Source organism: Copidosoma floridanum, unplaced genomic scaffold (assembly GCF_036245765.1).
Source record: "Copidosoma floridanum isolate Cflo_tuat_1 unplaced genomic scaffold, Cflo_Japanese_pri ptg000021l, whole genome shotgun sequence".
NCBI classification, from domain to species: Eukaryota; Metazoa; Arthropoda; class Insecta; order Hymenoptera; family Encyrtidae; genus Copidosoma; species Copidosoma floridanum.
Window position 1 is genome coordinate 7,145,845 of NW_028321898.1, and position 23,460 is coordinate 7,169,304.

The window sequence follows — 23,460 nt, forward strand, 5'->3', positions numbered from 1 at the left end:
TCGTTCTTGTAGATGATCATGGGCCATTTAATTGGATGCATACAAGAAAAGATCCAGGTCAGCGTTTAATGCGCTGGATGTTTAAATTCACCAACTATGAATACACTTTCAAATACAAGCCAGGAAAACTTAATACCAATGCTGATGCACTATCTAGAAATCCAGTAGGACCGTTCATTTATGCGGAAAACAATAGAAACAATTGATTACTATCACTAAGAGTTATGATGATTGGTCGAAAAATAATAGAGAAAAAAAAGAAAACGGAATTACAAAATTAGAGGAAGCAAATACTAAGAACATTCAATTTAAGGACTATCAAACCTAAAACACTACTAACACCTTAAAAAGAGAACAGCCAAAGTTGGTTCGTAGTGTGATTGCTCAAAGGACTCGAAAGAAAACATCAAAACCATAAACATCATCTGCATCTTTATCAAGTATATTGAGAAATGTCACTTATAATACGTCAGAAGATTCTAGCTCATTAAAAGTAAATTAATAGCTTTAACATTACACGCTAGCGATACAAATACAGAAATCACTGGAATAAAACCTAATAATTCCAAAAATGAGGAAATGCCACTATTTCCAGTCAGAGATATAATTAACCTTGGTGCATCGTCAAGGACAAGGATGTTTTCCGAGAACGGTTCAAGTGATACTGAAGAATCGTCAAAATAAGATAGATAACCTGCATTATATGACCCTAGACGAAGTATATTATGGCAAGAATTAACTGAAACGAAAGCAGACTTAAATACAGATACTGACTCAGACTCAGACGCAACAAATACTGAAATCTCCGTTACACCCATTTCAGTCAGTGAAGGTTTAAATGACGACGTCTTTGAAGACCAACCTAAAACTACGACCAGTAATATTGATGAAGTTACCCATCAAGTAATACAGAAGTTAACAAAAAAATTCAACCAAAGTCTCCAAGAATATTTAGACAAGTCGAATAACGATGATGAACCTAAGCAAGCTGATACGGATTTTTATCAGTAACTAGATTTTATGATGGAGACAAGCCAGATACTGAAATTCAGGACATATTAATCGAAATAGACACCTATGAAAAAATTGCAGAGCTATCAAGACGTATAGCGGACTTTGAACCCCTATTGAATGAAGATGAAATTTCAAGAAAATATATGACGAGTGGAAAATTATTAATTACTCCTCGTATTCAAGAAAATACACCCTTAAGTTCTAGTACACCAAAGCACACGAGTACTATTATTGCAAAAAACAATAGTACGGAAAGGTGTATGTGAGTCTTAGTGATAGTAGCAGTAGTACTGACAATTATAAGAACGTAAATAGATCCAAGCTAGTAAACGAAGTTATAACGACCAGGTATTATCTAACGTACAAAACAGACAACATGGTTTATTTTATTAGCAAAGATCGTCAACCAGTCACATATGTTTCAAGACTGTTGAGATCGATAGATATGCTCTGGACTTGAGTTATTTGAGATCGAAGAAACCAAAAGTTGGCCAAACATTAATAACAACTTGTGGAGAACACATTTCACTGTCAATTGTTATTAATGAAACATCTATCGATTTAGTAACTTCAGAAAGTCTTACAAAAGCTTTTAAATCACTAAAAAAAATTTTGCTGAGATAAAATCTTAAAACTTTCCGAATTTCGAGAAGGGGAGTTCTTACAGACAAATTAAAACCTGGATTGATAACAGGAATGTTGTTAACAACTTCTGATAAAACACCTATAAAAATTACTGTCTGTTACGTTCAAGTTGATTCTCCAAAAATTCAAAAACGTAATGAAATAATTTAAACCCTACATGACAGCCCTATTGCTAGGCTAGTGCTAAGTACCCGAAAAGTACCGGACAGTATTGTACTTGGCGGGGACTTCCAGGGCACTTGGCGGGCACTTCCCGGGTACTTGGCGGGTACTTTCCGGGCACTTGACGGGTACTTCTCGGGTCCTTGGCGGGTACTTCCCGGGCACTTGGCGGGGACTTAGTTCAATTAAATTTATTTTCTGTATGTTGTAAACTATTTTTTATTCTCACTATGTCAGTTTATATTAATGGTTAAGTTTTAACTGAATAAAAATGTACATAACCAAACATTTGATTACCGTGACATTTTTGAATTATTATTTAATACTTTGTAAAGTTTATGATTTTTCTAAATAGATGTTCTATAATTTTTGCTGAAATAATTAGATAGTATTTAGAGCATTTTCAAACGTATTATTTTAAAGTATGTAAATTTGGATGATAAATAAATGATTTTTATGAGCAATATTAACTGTAATATACTTTGATTATTGCAATTTATGAATGAACTCGTTTTAAATCGTGTACAGACGGCATACCCGGGAACGTAAGCAAGACATACCTAACAACAATATTTTTGACCGAGAGGTCGACTATTTTTGCAAAGATACTATCGTGTAGAGTGGAAAAAGCCCTACTGATATGGTCTTTTACTTCAATTTGAGGTAACATTCCTTAAGTATAAAAATTTAAAGATGTTTTTGTCCAACATGAGAGTGAGAAAGACAGTAAGCGCGTGGATAACCACCTGACAACATAAGGAGCAGACATAATTTACCTTGTTAGATCCAATCTTCAAGTTACCAGCAGTAACTGACGCTCTTGCGTTCGCACATAGATATAGTTCTCACTGCTTACCGACTAAGCTCCAATAAAAATGTGGCAACGTCACGAGTTCATGTGGGTGCGCTATAGCCTTCCAACCCCATTTAGGGGTAGTTTGGAACGTATTTTCAATCGGCTCTCATTTAAAAGCTATTCGCCCCAAAAAATTAATTCCAACGGAGTTCGCGTCAGCAAAAATCGCTCTACACGCGGTTCTCGGGAAATGCCACCGTTACATATCATGCTGTGTATATACTGTTGAAACTACAACCTCCCTTTTTAAGTTGAATTTAATTTGCGCACTATTGGGTGTACGATTGAATATTACCGCAATAAAACTTAAATTAGGAGCTCACGCACAGTCGTAGCTATCGGCTATATGTGAGAGGACGGGTTCGAAGTCCAGTGTAAAACAAAACATATATATATATTACACCCACGAATTTGTAAATAAAGATTATTTGTTACTATGTTTACCATATGTCAGATCCTTCATCGACCAAAACCACAGGGTGATAGTCGTATTGAAGCGTCTTCTTTTAATGATCTCCCGATATAAAAAAATGAGAAAAGGTTTATTTTTTCTTTTGCCTATTCCTTTTTCTTTTTTTTTTAGTTACTTCTTTCAATTTTTCTTTTAAAGTGAATATTCGTAATCTTTGATCAATACTTTAATAAAGTTGTATATATATAATACAGACCCATGTGTCACTTGAAAATGGGAGGGGTTTTGATTCCATAAATAAGTGTATTAAACAGGTATTTCCTTTTTTTATTTGGTATCAAAATTAAATTTATTTGCGTCCTTAGGATTGTACAGATTTACTCAATATCATTTTGTTTTAATTACTAAGTACTATAACAATGATGAGACGAAATTTTCTCCTAGTAAAGAATAATACCCCTTCTTTTTTATTTTTTATTTTAGTGTAAAAATCACGAAGGAAGAATCTCTTGTCAAAAAAAAAAATATAGATAATGAGGAATAATGTTCTTTATGCTCGTCGCGCATTAATTAGAATTTTAGTATTTATTTTTTCGAATTACGATAAGTTCATTATCTCCTTTATCGACGTACGCGGGTGAATTACTATTCTATTTTATCCACTGGGAATCTGGTTGACGGTAAACTCACAAAACTCTATTACCGACCCTCGGCACTCGTAACAAAAAAAAGCAACTGGGTTATATCAGAGCTTCGCCACTACTACATAAACTTTTACACGAAACAAACATAAAGGTCTATATACTTGATGCAGGTACTTCGTCCGAGGTCCTAGGGTACCGATATAGATCGGTTTATCTCTTAGGTGCTTCTCTCGGACAATGCTCTCTCTGCGTCAAGGTATATAGATGTGTCTGCTTACGTTAAGCCAGTGCGCAAGATGGCTGATCGTTGCGTAGGTGAACGGACTCTGGTTGGTTCGCCTCACCGGTTGTCAACGCGGTTAAGTCCCTGTGCAAAAATGGTTAGCGTCGGGGAGCAAAAGGTGCTCACCGAGTCCACTTTGCAAGAGTCAGTTGGCATCCACTTTACTTGGTGGAGTCTGAATCCACTTGCTCGGTCCGGACGCTTTGCCGTATCTCTCCGAGCCTTATATCCCCTTGCTACATTTCTTTTGTTTGCGGGTTTTCCCTTTTCTGGGTGCTCGCACCCTAGTGGCTTGCTCTTTGACTATGTTCCCGCGCGCGGTTTCTTAAATTTTAATAAATTTTTGGTGTGAAAATTACTGCCATTGCAAAACGCATGCGGAAGATAACATTATTCCACCACCCAGTATACGAACAAAAAGACTGACACCTTTTGGAATTATTGGAAGCATTGCTAAAGGACTTTTTGGGTTAGTCACAGAAGACGATATTAACGTTATGAACACTAATATCAACCATTTACAGACCGATCAAAAGAAATGTATTAAATTGTATGAACAAAATAGCCATATTTTCGCGGCTGCATTCAAATAACTATCTAATACTACGAAATGCCATGAGCATATTATAAACCAAGTTGCTGATATATTAACTTCAGAACAAGATTTTGCTCTCAACAGATATCTGATACATTTATCAGCTTACCTTAGAAGAACTGAGGCTACCCTAACTGAGGTTACCATTATTTGTCACCACGAAGATCTGATCGACATCTTGCATAATCTACAAAGAGGTCAAGCATATCCAAAGCTATTGTCTCCAAATATTTTTAGAACTGTAGCCCAGCATGTAAAGAACCTAGCAGGACATCTAGAATTTGTAGCACCAATGGAGGATCTTTATGCTGGTGAAATAAGCACTTTGAGCAAATTAGATGTTGTGCATGAAGAAAATAGAACCATGGTAATATTACATTTGCCACTTGTACATCGAACAAAATTATCATTATAATATCAAAGACGTGCGATTACAAGATAACGCTCAATACAAATTTTAGAAACAAAGTCAACCCGTGCTAAAATCATCGATATACGAGAAAAGATCAAAAGTAGCAGAAAAAGAACCCAATAATTGAACCCTACCATTCAACTAGCCATATTTTACGTCGAAAAACACATTACTTAGTTCTAAGATTTTAATTTTAAGCTTTGTAAAATCAATGAGCGAATTATATTTAGTAAATTATTACCGTCTCAAATGCCAACTATATTAGTAAGCACAGATATCACCTAAACTTTTTTCTTAATCGCACTTTATTGTTTGGTTTTATCTTTAAGATTTATATGAAGTACGCTTGTTTTTAGTTTTTGCATATTAAAAAAAAAAATCTATATATAAACATGTATATATATATGTATATATATATATATGTATTAATTATAATAATTTACAACTAATGAACAATGAATACCTAATAATACTAAATCCTACTATCCTTCTAAATCGCACGATTCACAGGAACTGTAATAATTCCGTAGAATAATAGAATAAACGACCATTTTAGTGTAGTACGATACAAAAGTTAAAAAAAATAACCTTTTTTAATACAAAGATGATGAGATTATTGCTAATAAATTTTGAATTTAAGGTTGAAATAATTTAAAGGTAAAAGGTAAAAAGTGGACAATTTTTCTTTTGAGTATTCAGTTTACCATGATCCACTTCTTACCTTAAATCAGATTATTTTAATATATGTATATTCATCAAGGACGGTGATAGTTTGAAGAAGGGCCGGCTGTTAAGCGACGACTTACGTAAATAAATAAATTTTTTTCATTTATATTCTATTTTATATTATACTTATTCCCTCTATGATAAAATTTTAAGACTCTTAAAAGAGTCATAAATAACAAAAGTCATCACCTAACAAAGCTGACTGTGTACTTCGTGGTACTTGGAAGTGTCAAGTGACAACCAAAGGGAACCACGAAGCCTAAACACATGGAGTCAGCAAGTACCGGCCCCAGAGCAAGTAAGACAAAGAAGTTTAACTAAAACTTCATGCAAGGTGCATTTCTTTGCAGGGCGTTTTAGTTAGTAGCTTTCGATCGTTCATCGAATGTGGTTCCTAACTGTTAGTTAAATATTTCAATCTAACTTGTTATAATTGCTAAATAAGTTCATAGTTATATTGCTCGATAAGTTCATAGTTATATTGCTTAATGAATTCATAGTTATGATTGTAATTTATTGCGAAAGTCAATTAATTAAAAGAAGAAACATACGAGACTGTGCAAAATATTTTATTAGTTGAAATTCAATAAAATTAATAATATCCAAAGAAGCAGCACTGAAGAATCATATAAAACTAAATAAAAAAGGGAGAAAAGGATGTGGACATTCTTATTTTACAAAGCCTAACACACTCTTTATTTTTTGTTTTGTTTTTCCTTTTCCCAATATGCAAACGAACAAACAGTTAGACTATCTGCTGCCTCACAACGTGTGAAGGAGCATGAGACTGTAGTCCACAATCTTTGGTTTTAAACCAAAGGCAAAACTAAATGACATTAATTATCATTTAACAGTACATATGGTAAACAATAAGCAATTGATAAAAAAACATTCATTATAGTTATATTCTTCTTATACATTTAGTTAGACATTTTCACTAATTACGAACGTTTATTAGTGAAAGAAAATAATTTTTTTCGTACTTAAAAAAATTCATAATTTTGTCAGTTGTATTCAAAATAAAGAGAAACCGTCCTGTTGTGCCGCTTTATTCAATAGCATAGTAATACATGCTAGTAAATGTCTCTTTAGGATGTTCATAACACTTAGATTTTTTGACAAATATTATTCAAGCATTAAAAGTATACTAAAAATAAATACCATAAGAAATACCCAAAAAAAATTGCAGATTGTTTAATTGTACATTTTTTCACATGTTTAATTTAAAAAATTTGCAATTTAACATGTAACTTTATAGAAAAATCATTTCAGATTGCATTTACAAGATCTGTATACACCTTCTAATTTTTGTTTGTATTAAAGATTCCTTTTAGATAAACCTGTTTCGTTTTTAAATAGATCTATAAATTTTTTTTTCTGAATAACACCAAAAAAAAAGGGGTTAAGTATGCGGAAAAGCGTGCATGAAAGTATATCCACATGAGAAAAATAATTTCCACCATTGCTGCATAAATTTGTGCTCCTCCTCCCACCTCTTTGAATTTTGAGCTGAACTGTTCCTCCACTAACTATGTGATAAACGTCCTTAAGGATAATTTTCGCTTGAGCCAAAAAATCACCTTAATCACAAAGGAAAAATTAAAAGAAGAAAACGCAATAAAAATTAATTATTGTATTTATACAGTACAAAAAAAAATTTCTTTCATTTATAAAAATTTTTTTTAAAATGTTAAAAATTGTATAAACAATTACTTATTTATTTAAAAAGTAACAAACCAATGATAAGTAAAAAAATGTTTATTAATACATATTGAAGCTGCTTTGCTAATAAATACTAATTACCAAATTTTCGAAAGAAACGTGTACCAAAAAAATACATTTCATTAAAAAAATTATTGATTTATTTAATGTTTAACCAAACCAAATGAATTAATGAGCAGCAAATGAAAATTTACTTTTGAAAAACGTTTCGGACTATAAGATAGCATGAATTAAGTGAGTTCAGCAGAGTGGGTAAGGGCTTCAGCTAGTGTGCAAGAGGTCGGGAGTGTGTATCTATTTAGAAACTTAATTTTTTTGTTAATTCACTTCCGTTACACTTTTTCTCAAGGTCACAAATCTGACATCGTTTATATAATCTGTAGGGCAGAACGTGCCTATAGAAGTATAACTTCAAAAAAGATAATTTACTCACTGTGCGCAGGGCAGGGAGCCAGCCTTACCGGCAAGGAGTAGTCCTTGAAACATGGGGCTTCTCTGGGGATTCTTATTAGGCTGGATTCGATGATTCGATCGAAAGTGTTGGCTTATCTGACAACGAGTGGACAGGCCTGAGATATGGAGTCTTCTCCGGGAAAAAGCTACACAGAGACAAGTTGACCCAATACATCATTGGTGCAGAGTGTCAGCATAACTGGCAAGGTGTTTCACCAGATACATTTCTATTGTTAGCATGGTATAATATGTATGATATTAGCTAAGTGGTTGGTAAATAGGTGCGGCAACACATCTTTACACATATTCAGTGAGTGGGTGGCCACAGAGATTAGTCCAGTATAACAACCATAGTCATAATAAGGACCCAATGAATGAATACTGGGCGTGTACATCTATCTGCCGAGCAATCGAAAATTCTTTGGGAATTGTTTAGTGTATTAAAATAAAAAGTGATTAGTCTTTTTAGGTGTGAAATATACGCACACAGTCGTACACATAACTACATTCTTACATACATACGCATATGCAATACGTACATAGACTGTATACGTGTGATACACACTAACTACACGGTACGAATACGATTCGTTGACTATGTATAGACATATGTAATGATGAAATCTCAAATATCTACTTACTGACCCTTTCAAAATTTTCATTAACTTTGTAGTTACAACATAATTACGTACGTGAGTACTTCCCTTATATATTATTTCTCACCGTTTTGATTTTCAATCCTCTTTAAGTCTTCTAGTGAGGAAGAGAAAAAGAGATAGAGAAAAACGATCGTCAAGCTAAGACGGATTGAGCCAACAAACTTTAAGTGGGTAGTCATCATGTTAATGATCAGGCTTACAACCATACCGCACCATTAGATGTTTTACATCAAAATTACAGAAAAAAAACCATAAAATATATTTTAAAGATATTTTTAGAAATAATTTGTACTATTGTTTATAGTTGCTGAGAGATACCAAAAAGCCATCACAATCATTGTCAGCAGATGTTTTTAATCTTTTAGTAATTTCATGTTTACCTATGTATGAAAATATTGTTAAAGAGTTCCAAACAGATCTAGAAACAACTGATTCAGAGGAGCCTTGAATGTTTTATGTTGACTCTGATTATAACGAACATTTTTTTTTCAAGCCGGTTGTATGTAAAATAAAATAAAGTATTAAATAAACTGTAGATAGTATGTTTTTCTTTGACATACTCATTACAAATATGAATAAAAAGGATATTTTTGACACAATATAAAACTGTGTTTTTTTTTTGTATCATTAAGCTAAATTTGTAATTAGCGACCCCGAAAACCTTGAAATTGATACTTAACTTGATTGGATTATGAAGTATTAGTTTATATCATGCAAGGAGTGGTCTTGGGGGGTAAAGTCATTGATTTTTTGCATAATTACATTTGTAATCAGTGATCCCAAAAAATCTGGGAAATGATATGTAACGTGATTGAGTTACAAAACATTGGCTGCTTTATGGGAGGGGGTGGTTATAAGGGGGTTGAGAGCATGAATTTTTCGTAAGTTTGACATCAAATTTGTGATCTGTGACCCAAAAATCCCTTAAGGAAAAGAGTTCAGATAGATTACTTGAATTTTGTATTTCTGGCTGGATTTTTGGGATTTGCCCTCACTAGTATACTATAGTATACTATAGTATTAAGATTGCAACATATAGCCATTCCAGGGTTTTTACGTATCCTATTTCCCTAATCTTTACCTTTCTTTTTTTCCCGTCATTACTACCATCCTATTTCCTAAATATGCGAGTCTTTTGTGCGAGCCCCTTTGCAAAGTTCCCCTCAGACAACTCGGTCATCTATCCTACTGGCTATTATTTACAGGGCGCAACGGTTGTCTCCAGCACACTCCAGCTAATATCAAGTTTGATGGAAAGTTATTTACCAATAAACCATTTAACTCGCTGTACCGACCTTTTTATAACCAGCAGTGACTTTACCCGATGAGCTGTCCAGGTGCTGACTTTCCTTCGAAAAGAAAGTTCCTGGAGGTCCAGATATCACCAGAAAAAATTCACTATTCGTTTTAAAGTTCGGATAAGCGATGATTCGGTATTCTGGATACTCATCTCATCGGAAAAGACTGAGAAAAAATCTCTTCGACGGGATTCGAACTCACGACCCCTTGAGTATCTCCAGCTAGAAGGCCAGCACGCTAACCACTAAGCTATCGAAGCTCTCTGATTTTCTCTCACTATAAACTGGTTTAATTTATATTCGTGTTTCAAATTATCATTAACACCTTTTTCTAACATTCAAAGTTAATTGATTTTTGTTCACAAAATGAAAGTCAAAAAATGTAGAAATGAGCTAGAAGAATGTTTTTATACTACGAATAACTTTAAATACAAGAATTTTTTTTTACTGATATCCACACATTAAAAACAATCTACTTCCATACCTGCCATTTTCTATGATAATACATACACATAAGTTTAAAATTGTATCCATTGAAGTGTGTCAAAATATACTACGGAATAAAATATCAAGAAAAAACTTTACACTGAATACCTTTCACAAAATATAGAGTTTAAAACTTTGAAAAACCGCTAATCATGAAATTTAATTACTTTAACATGGAACTTTCAAAAAACGGCTAAAGTATAATATACTTAATCGCTATTAATCAGTTTAATCACGAGACGAACCGAACAGAATTAAATATTAAACTTATTAACTATAATATTTATATTAAGGTATACTCTTTGTATTCTAACGATCATCCATGCATCAATGAATGGCTGTTAATGCTTTTTCTGCATTGATTTACCAATTAAGAATCTAGTTATGCAGACAGCTTAGACATTATTAAAATTTACACCAAAAAATTTTTCAAGATTACCAGGGCGCGCTTTAATAGGTAATGTAGGGCGGCTCATGAGTTTTTTTAACTATTTAATTTACTAAGAAATAAAAGAACTTGTTCATGCTTTTGAAGATCACCATGGAATCGATCGTTACAGCATGGAGCGGCCAATAGGCAGAAATGCAAAAAAAACTCTACGATGTATGGGATATTTTACTCTAACCGAAACAGAGAAAAATAGATCCCTCAAAAAATTGTCATCCAAGTAAGGTATTGATGAACATGCATATTTTGTCTATTATACAGTTTTTAAAGAATTTTGTCCCACTTTGCTTAATGACTATCAGGTAGCGAATGTGTCTTGAGAACCATGTCAAGAATCACTTGCCTTGTGACAAAAAAAAAGTTATATTGGCAAAGAAAAAAAATATTTATAACATCGCCAGTACATCCGTGAGCTGTTATATGCTATCTAGTGGTCGTCAGTGTAAGCTTCATAAAATTTCGACAAAATGTATGATACAAGTAAAAGGCTGTTGGATCACTAGTGTTACTATTACTTTCATGAAGTAAAACCTACAATTTAGTTTTGTAAAATTATTTTATCAATGTTTCAACGCAACTTTTTGTGGGTAGGCTTCATTAAACTTAATAATAAATTTGACTACAGTCACTTATTTTTGTTAATTATATTATCTTAGTACTGAAAGGATTGAGCTGTATCATGACTCTGTCTTATTACTGCCATGTCCCGTATATATATACGTAGTTAATGTTTGTGTATGATCTAAATACGTACCGTAGTAAAAGTTGGTGTAAACTCCAGAACTACTATAATTTTTCTTTGTGATTCATGTCAAACCATAAAATGTATAACATTACACGTACTTATAACATGTAATATAAAAATATGTATGCACAAATTAGTACACATCAATGTCATAATTGGATTGGAAAAAAGTTTTTCTCTTTATTTATAACTATTAAGTTGATTTATTCAATTCTTGGGCAAATAGAGAATAATAGATATAATTTTATTATGCTATAGGCAGGAAGGGCCTGCATATTTGTATTTTCTAGAAAGGCTCAGCATTTTACGAACTTCGAGCGTCAACCCCGAACAAAAAATAGGTATTTACGCTAATTAATTCAGACAGCTTTTTAAAAAAAGCAATTTTATACGTACAAGGACTGGGGACTCACATTTCTCTAAATACCCTGAATTGCTGTAAAATGTTGTGTCACTTTATTTAATTATAACCAGCTTGTGCATGTGTTATAAGCTGTATTGAGATATACTTGCTATGTACCAAAAACAAAAACGTTTTACTTGAAAGAAAAATTTTTGTTTCTGTTTCAGAAGCTACAGAAGCCTTAGTGTGGCTGGCGCAACCGCTGGTGTAAAATTACATAATGCCAACTGTTTTTTTTTCGGAGGTGATAAAAATAAAATATTGTATTTACAACATAACTAACTTGCAGCAAATAACTCTTAAATTATCTCATATCACCACTCGTAACACATTAAGTACGATATCAATGACGCATTATACATGGTTATCTTGCCAATAGCAGTACGCAATAAACAAAGAGTATAAGAAAAAAAGATTTTCTAAGGAGGGAGGATAGTAATATGAGCAGTGCAGTCAAGAGCATCTACAGAAAGTATTCAGAATAAGCACAGTATTGACACTCAGTTTTAGGTTACGAATAGTCTGTAAAGATCAGGATCAGGTCTACGATGTGAACATACGCTCTTGCGTTATGAGAATAAGAGGAAGAAATGATTATTGTAGCAAATTTTTCTAGCAAACATACCAAGCATTTTAGTTCTTACACAATAGTTTTTGAAGTCAAAAAATTGATATAAATACTTACATCTCCATTTTTTAGTTTTCTGTATTCTTCTGTACATCCAAGTAGCAGATCAGAATTGACACATAAATGTCCCTCAATATGATCACAGTTTAATGCTCCAATATCTTCCTCACTATAGTCTGCATAAACCTGTAAATAATAAACTAATTATAATACATACATTGATATTAAAATTAATAACAGTGTAACTTTAACTTTAAAATGAGTTGTCAAGATGTAAATTGAAAACGAAAATGATAAAAAAAATGTACAATGTGAAATTGAATCATGTAAAACATAACAGCTAATATTGTAATCGTATGGCTAATGGTTTTTTATAAGAAAAGTATAATTTGCGCATTAAATCCAGGTAGTACTCAGTACGTCACTAAAACGCAAAGTACGAACTTAAGCACCTAAAATAAATATTCTTAATGTACGCTTCAGTCAAACTTACATATATTTTTTTTCTTTCCGAAAAAAAGTGAAAATGTACGTCTATGGACATTCTTTATGCCCTACAGTGTGCCAAAGTAGTTTTTGTCCGTGGACGCAAGGAAATCACAAGAACACAAAGTTTAACCTAGAAGCAACAAACCAAACCGCAGCATTTGTACTTGACGTCGTAAATTGAATTTTAGCCTTACAGAACGAAGCTGGTAAAAATATAAAATGTTATCCATTTATGGAGAAAAATATAAAGGATGGAATAAGGTTAAGCGAGATACATTAGAAAATTAAAACAAGGACTCAAAGAATCTTCAAAAATTAATGACATAACATAAGGCATATTTCACAGGAGGTTAAATACAAAGTAGCAACATCATAGAACACGAGATCTGAGGGTGCAAAGTAGAGATTACTAGGGAGATTGCTGACTGCAATGTTACGAGGCATGCTCACTTTTTTCCACTGATGTAAGCACCCTGTCGTAGCTAAGCTGCTGAACTGAGCACACATTCGTTTTTCATTTGAAAAGCATAGTATAAAAAGCCTGTTACGAAGAGAGGTGTGAATTTGCGTGGAAATGGGCATCTAGGCGCACATTTTGGACACGTGGAAAGGGTATGTAAACAGAATGTGTGCCTACCACTGCAGTAAGATAGCTATGGGACTTTGAAATCAGTGGAACTCAGTTTGACTACTGCGCACAACGAATTAAAAGTCCCTTCTAACTCTCACCTAGCACCCTACTCTTTACTGCGCATATTACTGCACAGTAGCAGTAAACAACATATAGGTGATGTCACAGTCAGCGCACAGGAGTGTTTACGAGCGCGTATTGTTGTACGGCTGCTGATGTCAACAGCGCCACTCTGAGGTGTCGTCACCATCGTTCTGGACTACTGTTGCTCTAGTCGAAGACGCATCACTATCAGTGTCGCGGGTTCCATCAAGTGATCGAGTGCACGCGTGTTGTTGTACTGCTTTTGGTGTCAACGTTGCTCTCGATTGCTGCTGCTCTAGTCAAAGACAGCATCACCATCGTCGTCGTCGTGTCATCAAGTACACGCGTGTTGTACTTCTACTGATGTCGTTGGTACCGCTCTTGATTGCTGATGTTCTATTCGAAGACTTCATCACCATTGCCATCATGGTAACATCAATTGTAATCATCTTCTTCGAGTGAGTAGGTTTATATTTATTTAACGTGTAGAATAATAAGATGAAAAACGAAATACACACGTATATTTTTGTTATGTGCGCAAAGTAAGAAAATGATAAACGTAATGCATACATATATTTTTATTATGTTTAGGTGACATAATAAATGTATGCATGACATGAATAAACTTTAATGTGTTTGTATTTACTTTAAGTGTGGAGTCATAAAATGATAAACGTAATGCAAACGTTAATGCATTTGTTATATGTGTAAAGGAAGAAAATGATAAACGTATTTTAAAGATGCGTGTCATCCTGTCACCGTCACCAAAGTTGTCAAACTTGTGCAGCGAGGCGTGTGTGTCATTCTCGTTCCCGTTGCTGAAATCGTTTTACTGTTTTTATTGTTTTTATTACTTTTATTTATTTTTTAATAATATCATCAATATAATCTGCGTCCACATCATCATAATAACTGTACTTTCTGAATAGCTGGCGTTGATGGTCTTTATCACTGCTGCCGACAATTATGGAATACTTTGTACATTGTTTTTGCTGCTCTATACGACTTGAAGCTACCATGAACTTTTTGTCCTCAGTCTCAGACACATACTCTGCATTCCTGTACTTTACTTTACTCTTTGCTGATAGAAAATGCTGTTGTCTTAATGTTTTTGAGAGGACGTTTAGAAATCTGATTAGGATCAATTTACGTTTTGATACTGACTTTCCGATTCACTGTATTTGTAGATTGGTCCCGTATTTTTGCCTCCTCAGCTGAACGGTGCAGCGTATCTCGATTTTGAAAAAAATCAGTTGCCTAGGCTTTTAGAGGACGTCCCACTTGCGACACGACTGAGACTCATCTACCAGCATGATGGAGCCCCAGCCCATTTTACACGTAATGTCACGAGGTACCAGAACGATACCTTCCCGGAGAGGTGGATAGGTCGAGGAGGTCCAATAGCGTGGCCAGCTCGTTCCCTCGACCTGAACCCGCTCGACTATTTTCTGTGGGGCTGCGTCAAGGAATCAGTGTACAAAACTGAACCTGTAGACTCTGAGGATTGCAGGCAGAGAGTAGTCCAGGCATTCGATGAGGTGCGAGAGAGAGGAATGGCCCAAAGATCTGTCAACAATATTGTTCGAAGAGCTAATTTAGTTGTCGAAAACTACGGAGGACACATCGAACTGTTGTTGTAAAGGTATAAAAAAATTGGAAATGTTATTTTAACTATTTTGCAGTCCATTAATATGATTTTTTACAACCTGTTGCAGCTTTTAGAGTAGATAAAAAATGAGGCAGTCAAAGAGTCCTGTAGAACCAGCAATGAAATTAGTTTTTTTTTTAAACACGCCAGATATATTGATTAATATACTGCCAGTCCGAAGCCTGGGAAAAGTGTGATGGGAAAAAAATCTTATAAGAATAACAGTGACCAAGAGGTTCAAGACCTATCGACACGCAGATTGAAAAACAAGCATAATCATTCACGCTGAGCAATCGCGCTTAACGCGTGAGATTTTCTTGCGTTTCTAAATTTACTTGTAATTTTTTAGACGATAGAGCTTTGTATGGATTAAATACTAATCCTTTTTTAGACGATAAAGTTTGACAAAATGCATAAAATTTGACCAACTAATAGCGTGAAATGGGCTTCTTCTTTTTTTACACTTTTTTTTTATCTTAAAATAGTTTTAAAATTTTGTAAATTTTTTTCCTTAGATAAAAAAAAAAAAAAAAGGAAATAAAAATAAAAATTGGGGCTTCTGCTAGTCAATTACTCTCACCATGTTGGGACCTTTCCGCCTAATTGAACTTTTAGTGCTTATGACGTTGGAGGGCATAAGAATAGTTATGTTTTAAAATTAGATAATAAAAGCTCTAGATTTAGAAGATTTTTGATAAATGAACAAGCTCGATGCGCGGAATTTTCTTTTTTTTTTCAAATAGTCATGTGGTACTCCAGGGACCAAGAGGTTCAAAACCTATCGACACGTAGATGGAAAAATAAGCATTCTGATTCGCGCTGAGCCATCGCGCTGAAAGCGTGAGATTTTCTCTAGTTTCTAGATCTAGCTGTTATTTCTCAGACGATAAAGCCTTGTATGGATTAAATACTGATCCTTTTTTAGTAAAATCTTACACGTTAGAGAGGTATACCCCATAAACGCACATATCTTGCTTAATCGTAATTTCATTTGTTATTTTTTTTTTTTTTACTTTCGTAAATCAGACTAAAAAGTTTGATAAAATAAAAAAATTTGACCAAGTAAATGCGTGAAATGAGCTTCTTCTACAGTATACAAAAAATTAAAATTTTATCTCCAAGTTGTTCAACGTTAAAAGATCAAGAGTTTTACTGAGTATTCGAGCTCAACGCATAAGACCTTCTCACATTCTGGTTTTTTTTATCAGGCGATGCATGTTCAAAAAAATTTGAATTGAATTGTTTCTCTGTGAAATTTACTGAGAAAAAATATGCACTGAATAAGCGTAGTGGACGTGCGTAATCATTTCTCAAAAATCAGATCTCCGGTTAAAATACTTCGGCCTTGCTATTTGTATTTTGCGCTGGTACGGTAACTGATCAAATCTCTGCAGTCGGCAACCTTGTCTCCTGGCATACCTATTACCACCTTCTCCGTAAAAGAGTTTAGCTAAACGTAGTCGCCCCTCCACAATGTTTAGGCCCCTCCTCCTCAGGCTAAGTGCTCTGTGGTTGGAGGAATTGATCGATTATTAAATCAACAATATCTCGTTAATTATCCATCGAATCCAAATTTTGTAAAAAGCTTTTCGAGAGCTTTTGATGAGCTTTATCTCGTGGTATAGTTTTCCGGGCTCAAAATCAAAACGCCCTGAATAATATAAAAATGCTCTATTATAGATCAATTTTCTAATTAAAAAGTTTCTCGGTTGGTATCCCTAAGTAATATGAACAGAGATCAGATTAGCATACTGCGTAGCACAATCAATAAGGTCCCTGACTATTCATCCACGCGATTTGGGTTCAATTCTCGGAGTCTGTAAAATTAAAAAAAATTTTTTTACACATATATAATATATGGGTGTAGGTATGTATATGCTATATGTACAATACATATGTGATATTTACTTATTATATACTCTTCTACATAGCTATATAGACGGGTAGTACACATTACAAACGAGAGACGGGCAGCAGTAAACGCGTGGAGAAAGAGATAGAGAGCCGAGCCGAGCTGAGCCGAGCTGAGTTAAACCAGAGATAGTGCCATCGCACGGGTCGAACCCCCAAGCGCACCAATAAATGTTTTACATCAAAAAAGCAATTTAATATTCGTTAACTTATTTTTAAATTCAAAGGGTATTGGGTTATAATATATATTATATATTGTATGCGCAAAAGGACGTATTTCTAAATTGTGTCCGACAAATCAATCTTCCCATTTAATCGATCTTGATTCTAAAGAAATGTTCACTTAGTTACTTATAAAAAATTATTATAAAAAAATTCTATCACGGTAGTCACGGGAGCGTTTTGAACGAATTACGTCAGTTCTATTGGATAGTAGGTTTACGTAGGGATTCATATTGAACTCGCACACTCTTTAAGTACGGATTCCTCAATAATGGCTCTGAAGCGTTTTGCAGCTAAGAGGGGCACTCCGTCAATCATTTACTGTAACAATAAAACAAATTTTAGAGGTATAAACAATAAGTTGATTAAAATTTTCAAAGAACTAGATCAAGATTGTTTGGATAAGTATTAGTTTAGGCGCCAGGTAGGGTCCCGTGGCCTTTTCAATTAGAACGGACCCACCAAAGTTTTTTTAATGTATTTTTGCCTGCTGAACACACTTATCGATGGTGAGTCGCGATCCGGATGGACAATTTTCTTTTATCAAAAAATTTTATAAACAAATAAAAATTATTAATTTTTTTGGAAAAAAGAAATTTTTTCCTATTCTTTAGCTCATTTTAAACAAAAAAGTTTACATGCACCATATGCCTAAACCCAATACTTTTCCCGTAAAAATTCGACAACTTTCAAAAAATGCGTTTTTTGCTATTTTCAATAGCTTGCTACTTAAAGCCCGATTAATATTTTTCAACTCAACACCTCTCAAATTGTGAGCCAAACATAGTATTTGATGAATACGTAAAGACCAATTGATTTTATTTGGTTGTACTTATCCAGCGAGCTTGACGGTCTGTGCCTTTTTAATGTGACCGTACGGCCTCGGCGCAATACAATACATTCTGGCATTAAATGTTTGTTATCTGGACAGCCATACATAGATTGTTTTTTATGTATTTTTGCCTGCTGAACATGATTATTGATGGTGGGTCGTAATATTGAAGGTGATCAATGTTTTTTTATTAACAAATTTTATAAACAAATTGCAAAAATGTAATTTTTTCTAAAAATAATGTTTTTTTTTGCTTTTATTATATTTTTTTACTAAAAAGTTTTTAATTATCCAGTTTATACAGGGGCTCATGGTAGTATGTATATAGCTATGTAGTCAGTTTCTTGTGTCAACAAATTAGCATAAACCAGTAATCAAACGTTTTTGATCTTATCAATGTGTGCAAAATAAAATTTAAGAAAATATAACAGGACTACCCTAAAGTATAATAATGTGATAATACGTAGTTTATTATGGTACGATACATTTCTTTGTTTAGAATCTATTTTATAGTATACTGCATCTTGTACATATATACATATCTTACAAAGTTACCACAATTTTTGTTATTTTATTTTCCACTGTACTTATTTTTACATGTGTTTTTTTTTTTACAATTACAAAAGTGCAGCCCGGTATTTGTTCTGCAACACATAAGCAGGTTTTTCTACTGCATACTTTACAAGAACAAGGTTGTAATAATTCTTCGTAAGGTGGAATTAAAGTTTCAATTTTTCGTGGCATAAGGAGATCGTCACACTCTATGTAACCAAACTCTTTCGGATCTAATTGTTTAACATCAACATTCAAACATTAAATTTGATAATATACTACGAAATATGCTCTTAAAATGTGCAAATTGATAGAATTAGAGGTCGGAGGTAGATCTTTAATTAAGCACTGTTTTTGATGATGATAAGACCATACACGCAATTCATCAAAACTATTGCATTTTGAATTTTTATTAACAACACATACCAAATACTCTTCAGCCTTGGTGATACTTTCATTCAAATTTGACTCAGAGTAATCTGAAAAATATAGTAATATAAAAATAACACTGAATTCTGTTATCGTTAGAATATAGTCAAAATTTTCATGAAAATCGATAAGGTCTATCTTCTTATGTTTTTAGATATATTAACATGTTTTTTTTGGGGGGGGGTGTTACTGGTATTTGCCATTACTAGAAAATACACTATCAGAGAACTCACAAGAACGCATCGAACTGCACTCTAAACTGCATGCAGAAATACTCGCGCTCACTTGTTTAAACACAAGTTTAAACAAGTCTGAAACGCTACAGGGACTTCCCATCGTTTCGCGGGAAAACAACGAAAATTCAAAATTTTAATGTCTCAAAAATTGCATTGCAATTAAAATTGTACTTTGCTATCGAGTCAAGGGACACATTAATCAATTTACTTTACTAATTTATTGTATACGTAACACAAATAAATTGTTTTCGAACGATTTTTGTAAGACAAAAAGTTAGACGAAAGAAGGGGATAGTATTGAAGACGTTGGGTTGTCTTGCATTTTTCTACTTAGAATTAAAAAGCATGAAGCTGCTAAGTTCACTGAACAAAAATAACAAACGAATAAAATTAATTAACTATAAGACATTCTTAAACCCCTGCATGAACTGGAGAATTAAAAACTTTTCAGTAAAAAATTATAATAAAAGCCCTACGTTGCAGCTGTGTGAAAAACGGAAAAAGTGAATTTTTTACAGTTCACGTTTTTTTGCGGAAATAGTATGGGCTTAACAGATGAACATTATACAAAACTTTTTGTTTAAAATAAGCTCGAGCAGCAGAAAAAACTTTATTTTAAGAAAAAATTACATTTTTGCAATTTGTTTATAAAATTTGTTAATAAAAAAACATTGATCACCTTCAATATTACGACCCACCATCAATAATCATGTTCAGCAGGCAAAAATACATAAAAAACAATCTATGTATGGCTGTCCAGATAACAAACATTTAATGCCAGAATGTATTGTATTGCGCCGAGGCCGTACGGTCACATTAAAAAGGCACAGACCGTCAAGCTCGCTGGATAAGAACAACCAAATAAAATCAATTGGTCTTTACGTATTCACCAAATACTATGTTTGGCTCACAATTTGAGAGGTGTTGAGTTGAAAAATATTAATCGGGCTTTAAGTAGCAAGCTATTGAAAATAGCAAAAAACGCATTTTTTGAAAGGTGTCGAATTTTTACGGGAAAAGTATTGGGTTTAGGCATATGGTGTATATAAACTTTTTTGTTCAAAATGAGCTAAAGAATAGGAAAAAAATTTTTTTTTCCAAAAAAATTAATAATTTTTATTTGTTTATAAAATTTGTTGATAAAAGAAAATTGTTTATCCGGATCGCGACCCACCATCGATAATCGTGTTCAGCAGGCAAAAATACATTAAAAAAACTTTGGTGGGTCCGTTCTAATTGAAAAGGCCATGGGACCCTACCTGGCGCCTAAACTATATGCTACTGACAATAAAATTAAATTTAAATTTAACCTGCCAACTACTCCGCATATGGAAGGAGCTTGGAAGAGACTTACAAGATCTATAAAATCTGCCTTAAACGTTGTAACGAAAGAAACAGCTCCTAGCACAGAAGTCTTAGCAGAAATAGAACATTCTGTGAATCCTCGTCCTCTCACTTATGTTTCTCTCTATCCGCAAGATCAAGAAGCTCTCACACCCAACCACTTTTTGTTAGGAGCTTCATGCGGTCAAATTAAAATAAATAAATACGATAGTTAAGCAAGTTGTACAGGGAAACAATGGATTTTGTCTTTAGATTTGGCAAATAGTTTCTGGCATCGTCGGACACGTAAATTTTTACCAACTGTGATTCCTCGTAAAAAGTGGCATGAAAAGGGAGAAGACCTAAAAGTTAACGATATAGTAATTATTCTTGACGATAGTATTGATCGGAATTCATCGAGAAAGGATGTAGTTATTCGAATATTTCGCGGCTCAGATCATCAAGTACCTGTAGCTGAAGTACGAAAATCGAACGGTACTTTCCTTAAATCTAGTCGTAAGTTAGTCAAGTTTACGTAAATTTGATGGCTGAGAAAATATTACGGAACAAACAAGGTCATTTTTAAAAGAATTTTTTTTTCTTATCATTTCTTCGAGCATTTCTCCACAATCGATTGAATAGTTGCCAGTTGTGTGGGTCATGTCACGGTAATTAGAAGCGTTATTGGAGGCAAATGAGTCTCTGTGAGTGTCCAGAGATATTGCATAAGTGAGCGCTCTGTAAAATTTCAGAGGATTCCTCGTTCGATAACCCTGAAACGATTGTCGAATTTATAGTTTGTTTTCTCTTTTTTTTGGTTACTATGACTTACGTTTATTATAAATTTTTGGAATACTTTCGAACAATTCGAGAATTCGTTAACGTCATTAGTTGTCATGCAAACTAGAATATGAAATTGAAATAATTAACTGCGCTTAAAAAGCTGTTACTTAATGCGTTGAATGTTTTTTTTAGCCATGAATGGAAAAAAAACTTTCTTAATACGTAAGTAATCATAAAAAAAAGTATGAAACATTCAAAGTAATGTTGTAATAAAAAAAAAAATTTGTTCCGAGTGAGATTAGAACCCGGAGCAGCAAAACTAAATCCCACCCTCCTGCTCTAGCCATCTGAGCTATTAGCGCTTAGGGTATAGTAAGACTAAAAGTTACATATGTTTATTGTAAAGTTTCGAAGCTTGAGATTTAATTTGAGCTTTATCGTATTATTGCCGTTAAGCTATGTATTAATGGTGAAAAAATATAAATTACCAAATAAAGATATCAGCGCAATGGGGCGTTTGGGTAAAGGTGTTCAGTATAATCGTACATAATATTACTTAGTACAAAAAATATTTGAGCGTACTGTGTCGTTGTGGTGAATGCCTTTATTTATTATTCAATAATTTCACTTATCATAAAAGTGAAGAACAATTGAGCGCACTGGATTATTGGAATAAAGGCGCTCGTTTATTAATAAAGCAAAATAATATGTTAATTGCGTTGAGCTTGTTGTTTTTCAAAAAATGAAAAAAAATTGTTAATAACATGACAATTATATTTTTGTTTTTATAGTTGAACGAATGATCAACTGCATTTAAAAAGCTTATCTTTCTTTCAGGGAGGAAGAGCAAGAAAAGTAATACGCGCAGCTCTTTTCCGTGTAAGCAGTGTACAAATATAGCTATAGATATATAGCCCATTGTATGCATATACATATAGGTTTAGCTTATTTGGATTCTCATCTCTCCTTACCTCTCCCCGCGGGCCGAGCCCACAAGCCACCAGCCAATAGAAAACGTGTGCATGGTTTCTCTGCTGGCCACGATGGATTGGCGCTCAAATCAGCGCTGAAACATCGGCACACTCTTTAACATAGGCACTGGCAATCTCCCTACTTATCTCTGGTTCAAGTTTCAAGCCTTTGTCGATAACAGTGCACCGTAGACGGCAGAGATGAGTAGAGAGATTGCTGACGCCAATGCTACGGCGTGAGACAACTTTTTTCCACTGATCGCGGGGCGACCCGCCGCGGCCAGCCGTCGAACCAAGGCGCACATTTTTCGAGAGTGCGAGACTCGTATCGAAGAGCATGCACCTACAAGAAGAGAAGTGGATTCGCGTGGAAATGAGCATATAGGCGCACATTTTGGCGACACGTAGAAGGGGTATACCGAATGTGTGCCTACGAGGAGAGGAGTGGAAACGTTGACTGTAGCTATATATCTGAGCGCACATCCAAAGCAAGCGATGACATGAGTTTTTCTCTTTTGACTGCATCCGAGTATATGCTATATATATTTAACTTACTCTTGCTCTCTCACTTTTGCTTGGATGTTATCTATCAATCTTACATTCGATTAAATCGTGAGACTAAATGCTCACAATTATATGCACAGAATTTGAATCGAAACATTTTTTTTTTCCGTACGTTAATACTTAATTTGAAATCTAGTATTATTTTGAAAAAATGTTCAGCTTATTTTTTTAAGGATGGCAGTTCAGCTATAACC

The 23,460-nt window shown here is 33.9% G+C and overlaps 1 protein-coding gene across 3 annotated transcripts in view; it reads right to left on the minus strand.

Annotated features, from left to right (window-relative positions):
• LTV1 (LTV1 ribosome biogenesis factor) overlaps positions 1 to 23,460 on the minus strand; it is a 102,788-nt gene that overhangs the window by 74,686 nt on the left and 4,642 nt on the right. For all 3 annotated transcript variants that reach the window (XM_089594265.1, XM_089594262.1, XM_089594264.1), the window contains one exon: positions 12,649 to 12,777. In XM_089594265.1, the coding sequence (XP_089450391.1) occupies positions 12,649 to 12,777 (129 nt within the window). The remainder of the gene's footprint in view (positions 1 to 12,648; positions 12,778 to 23,460) is intronic.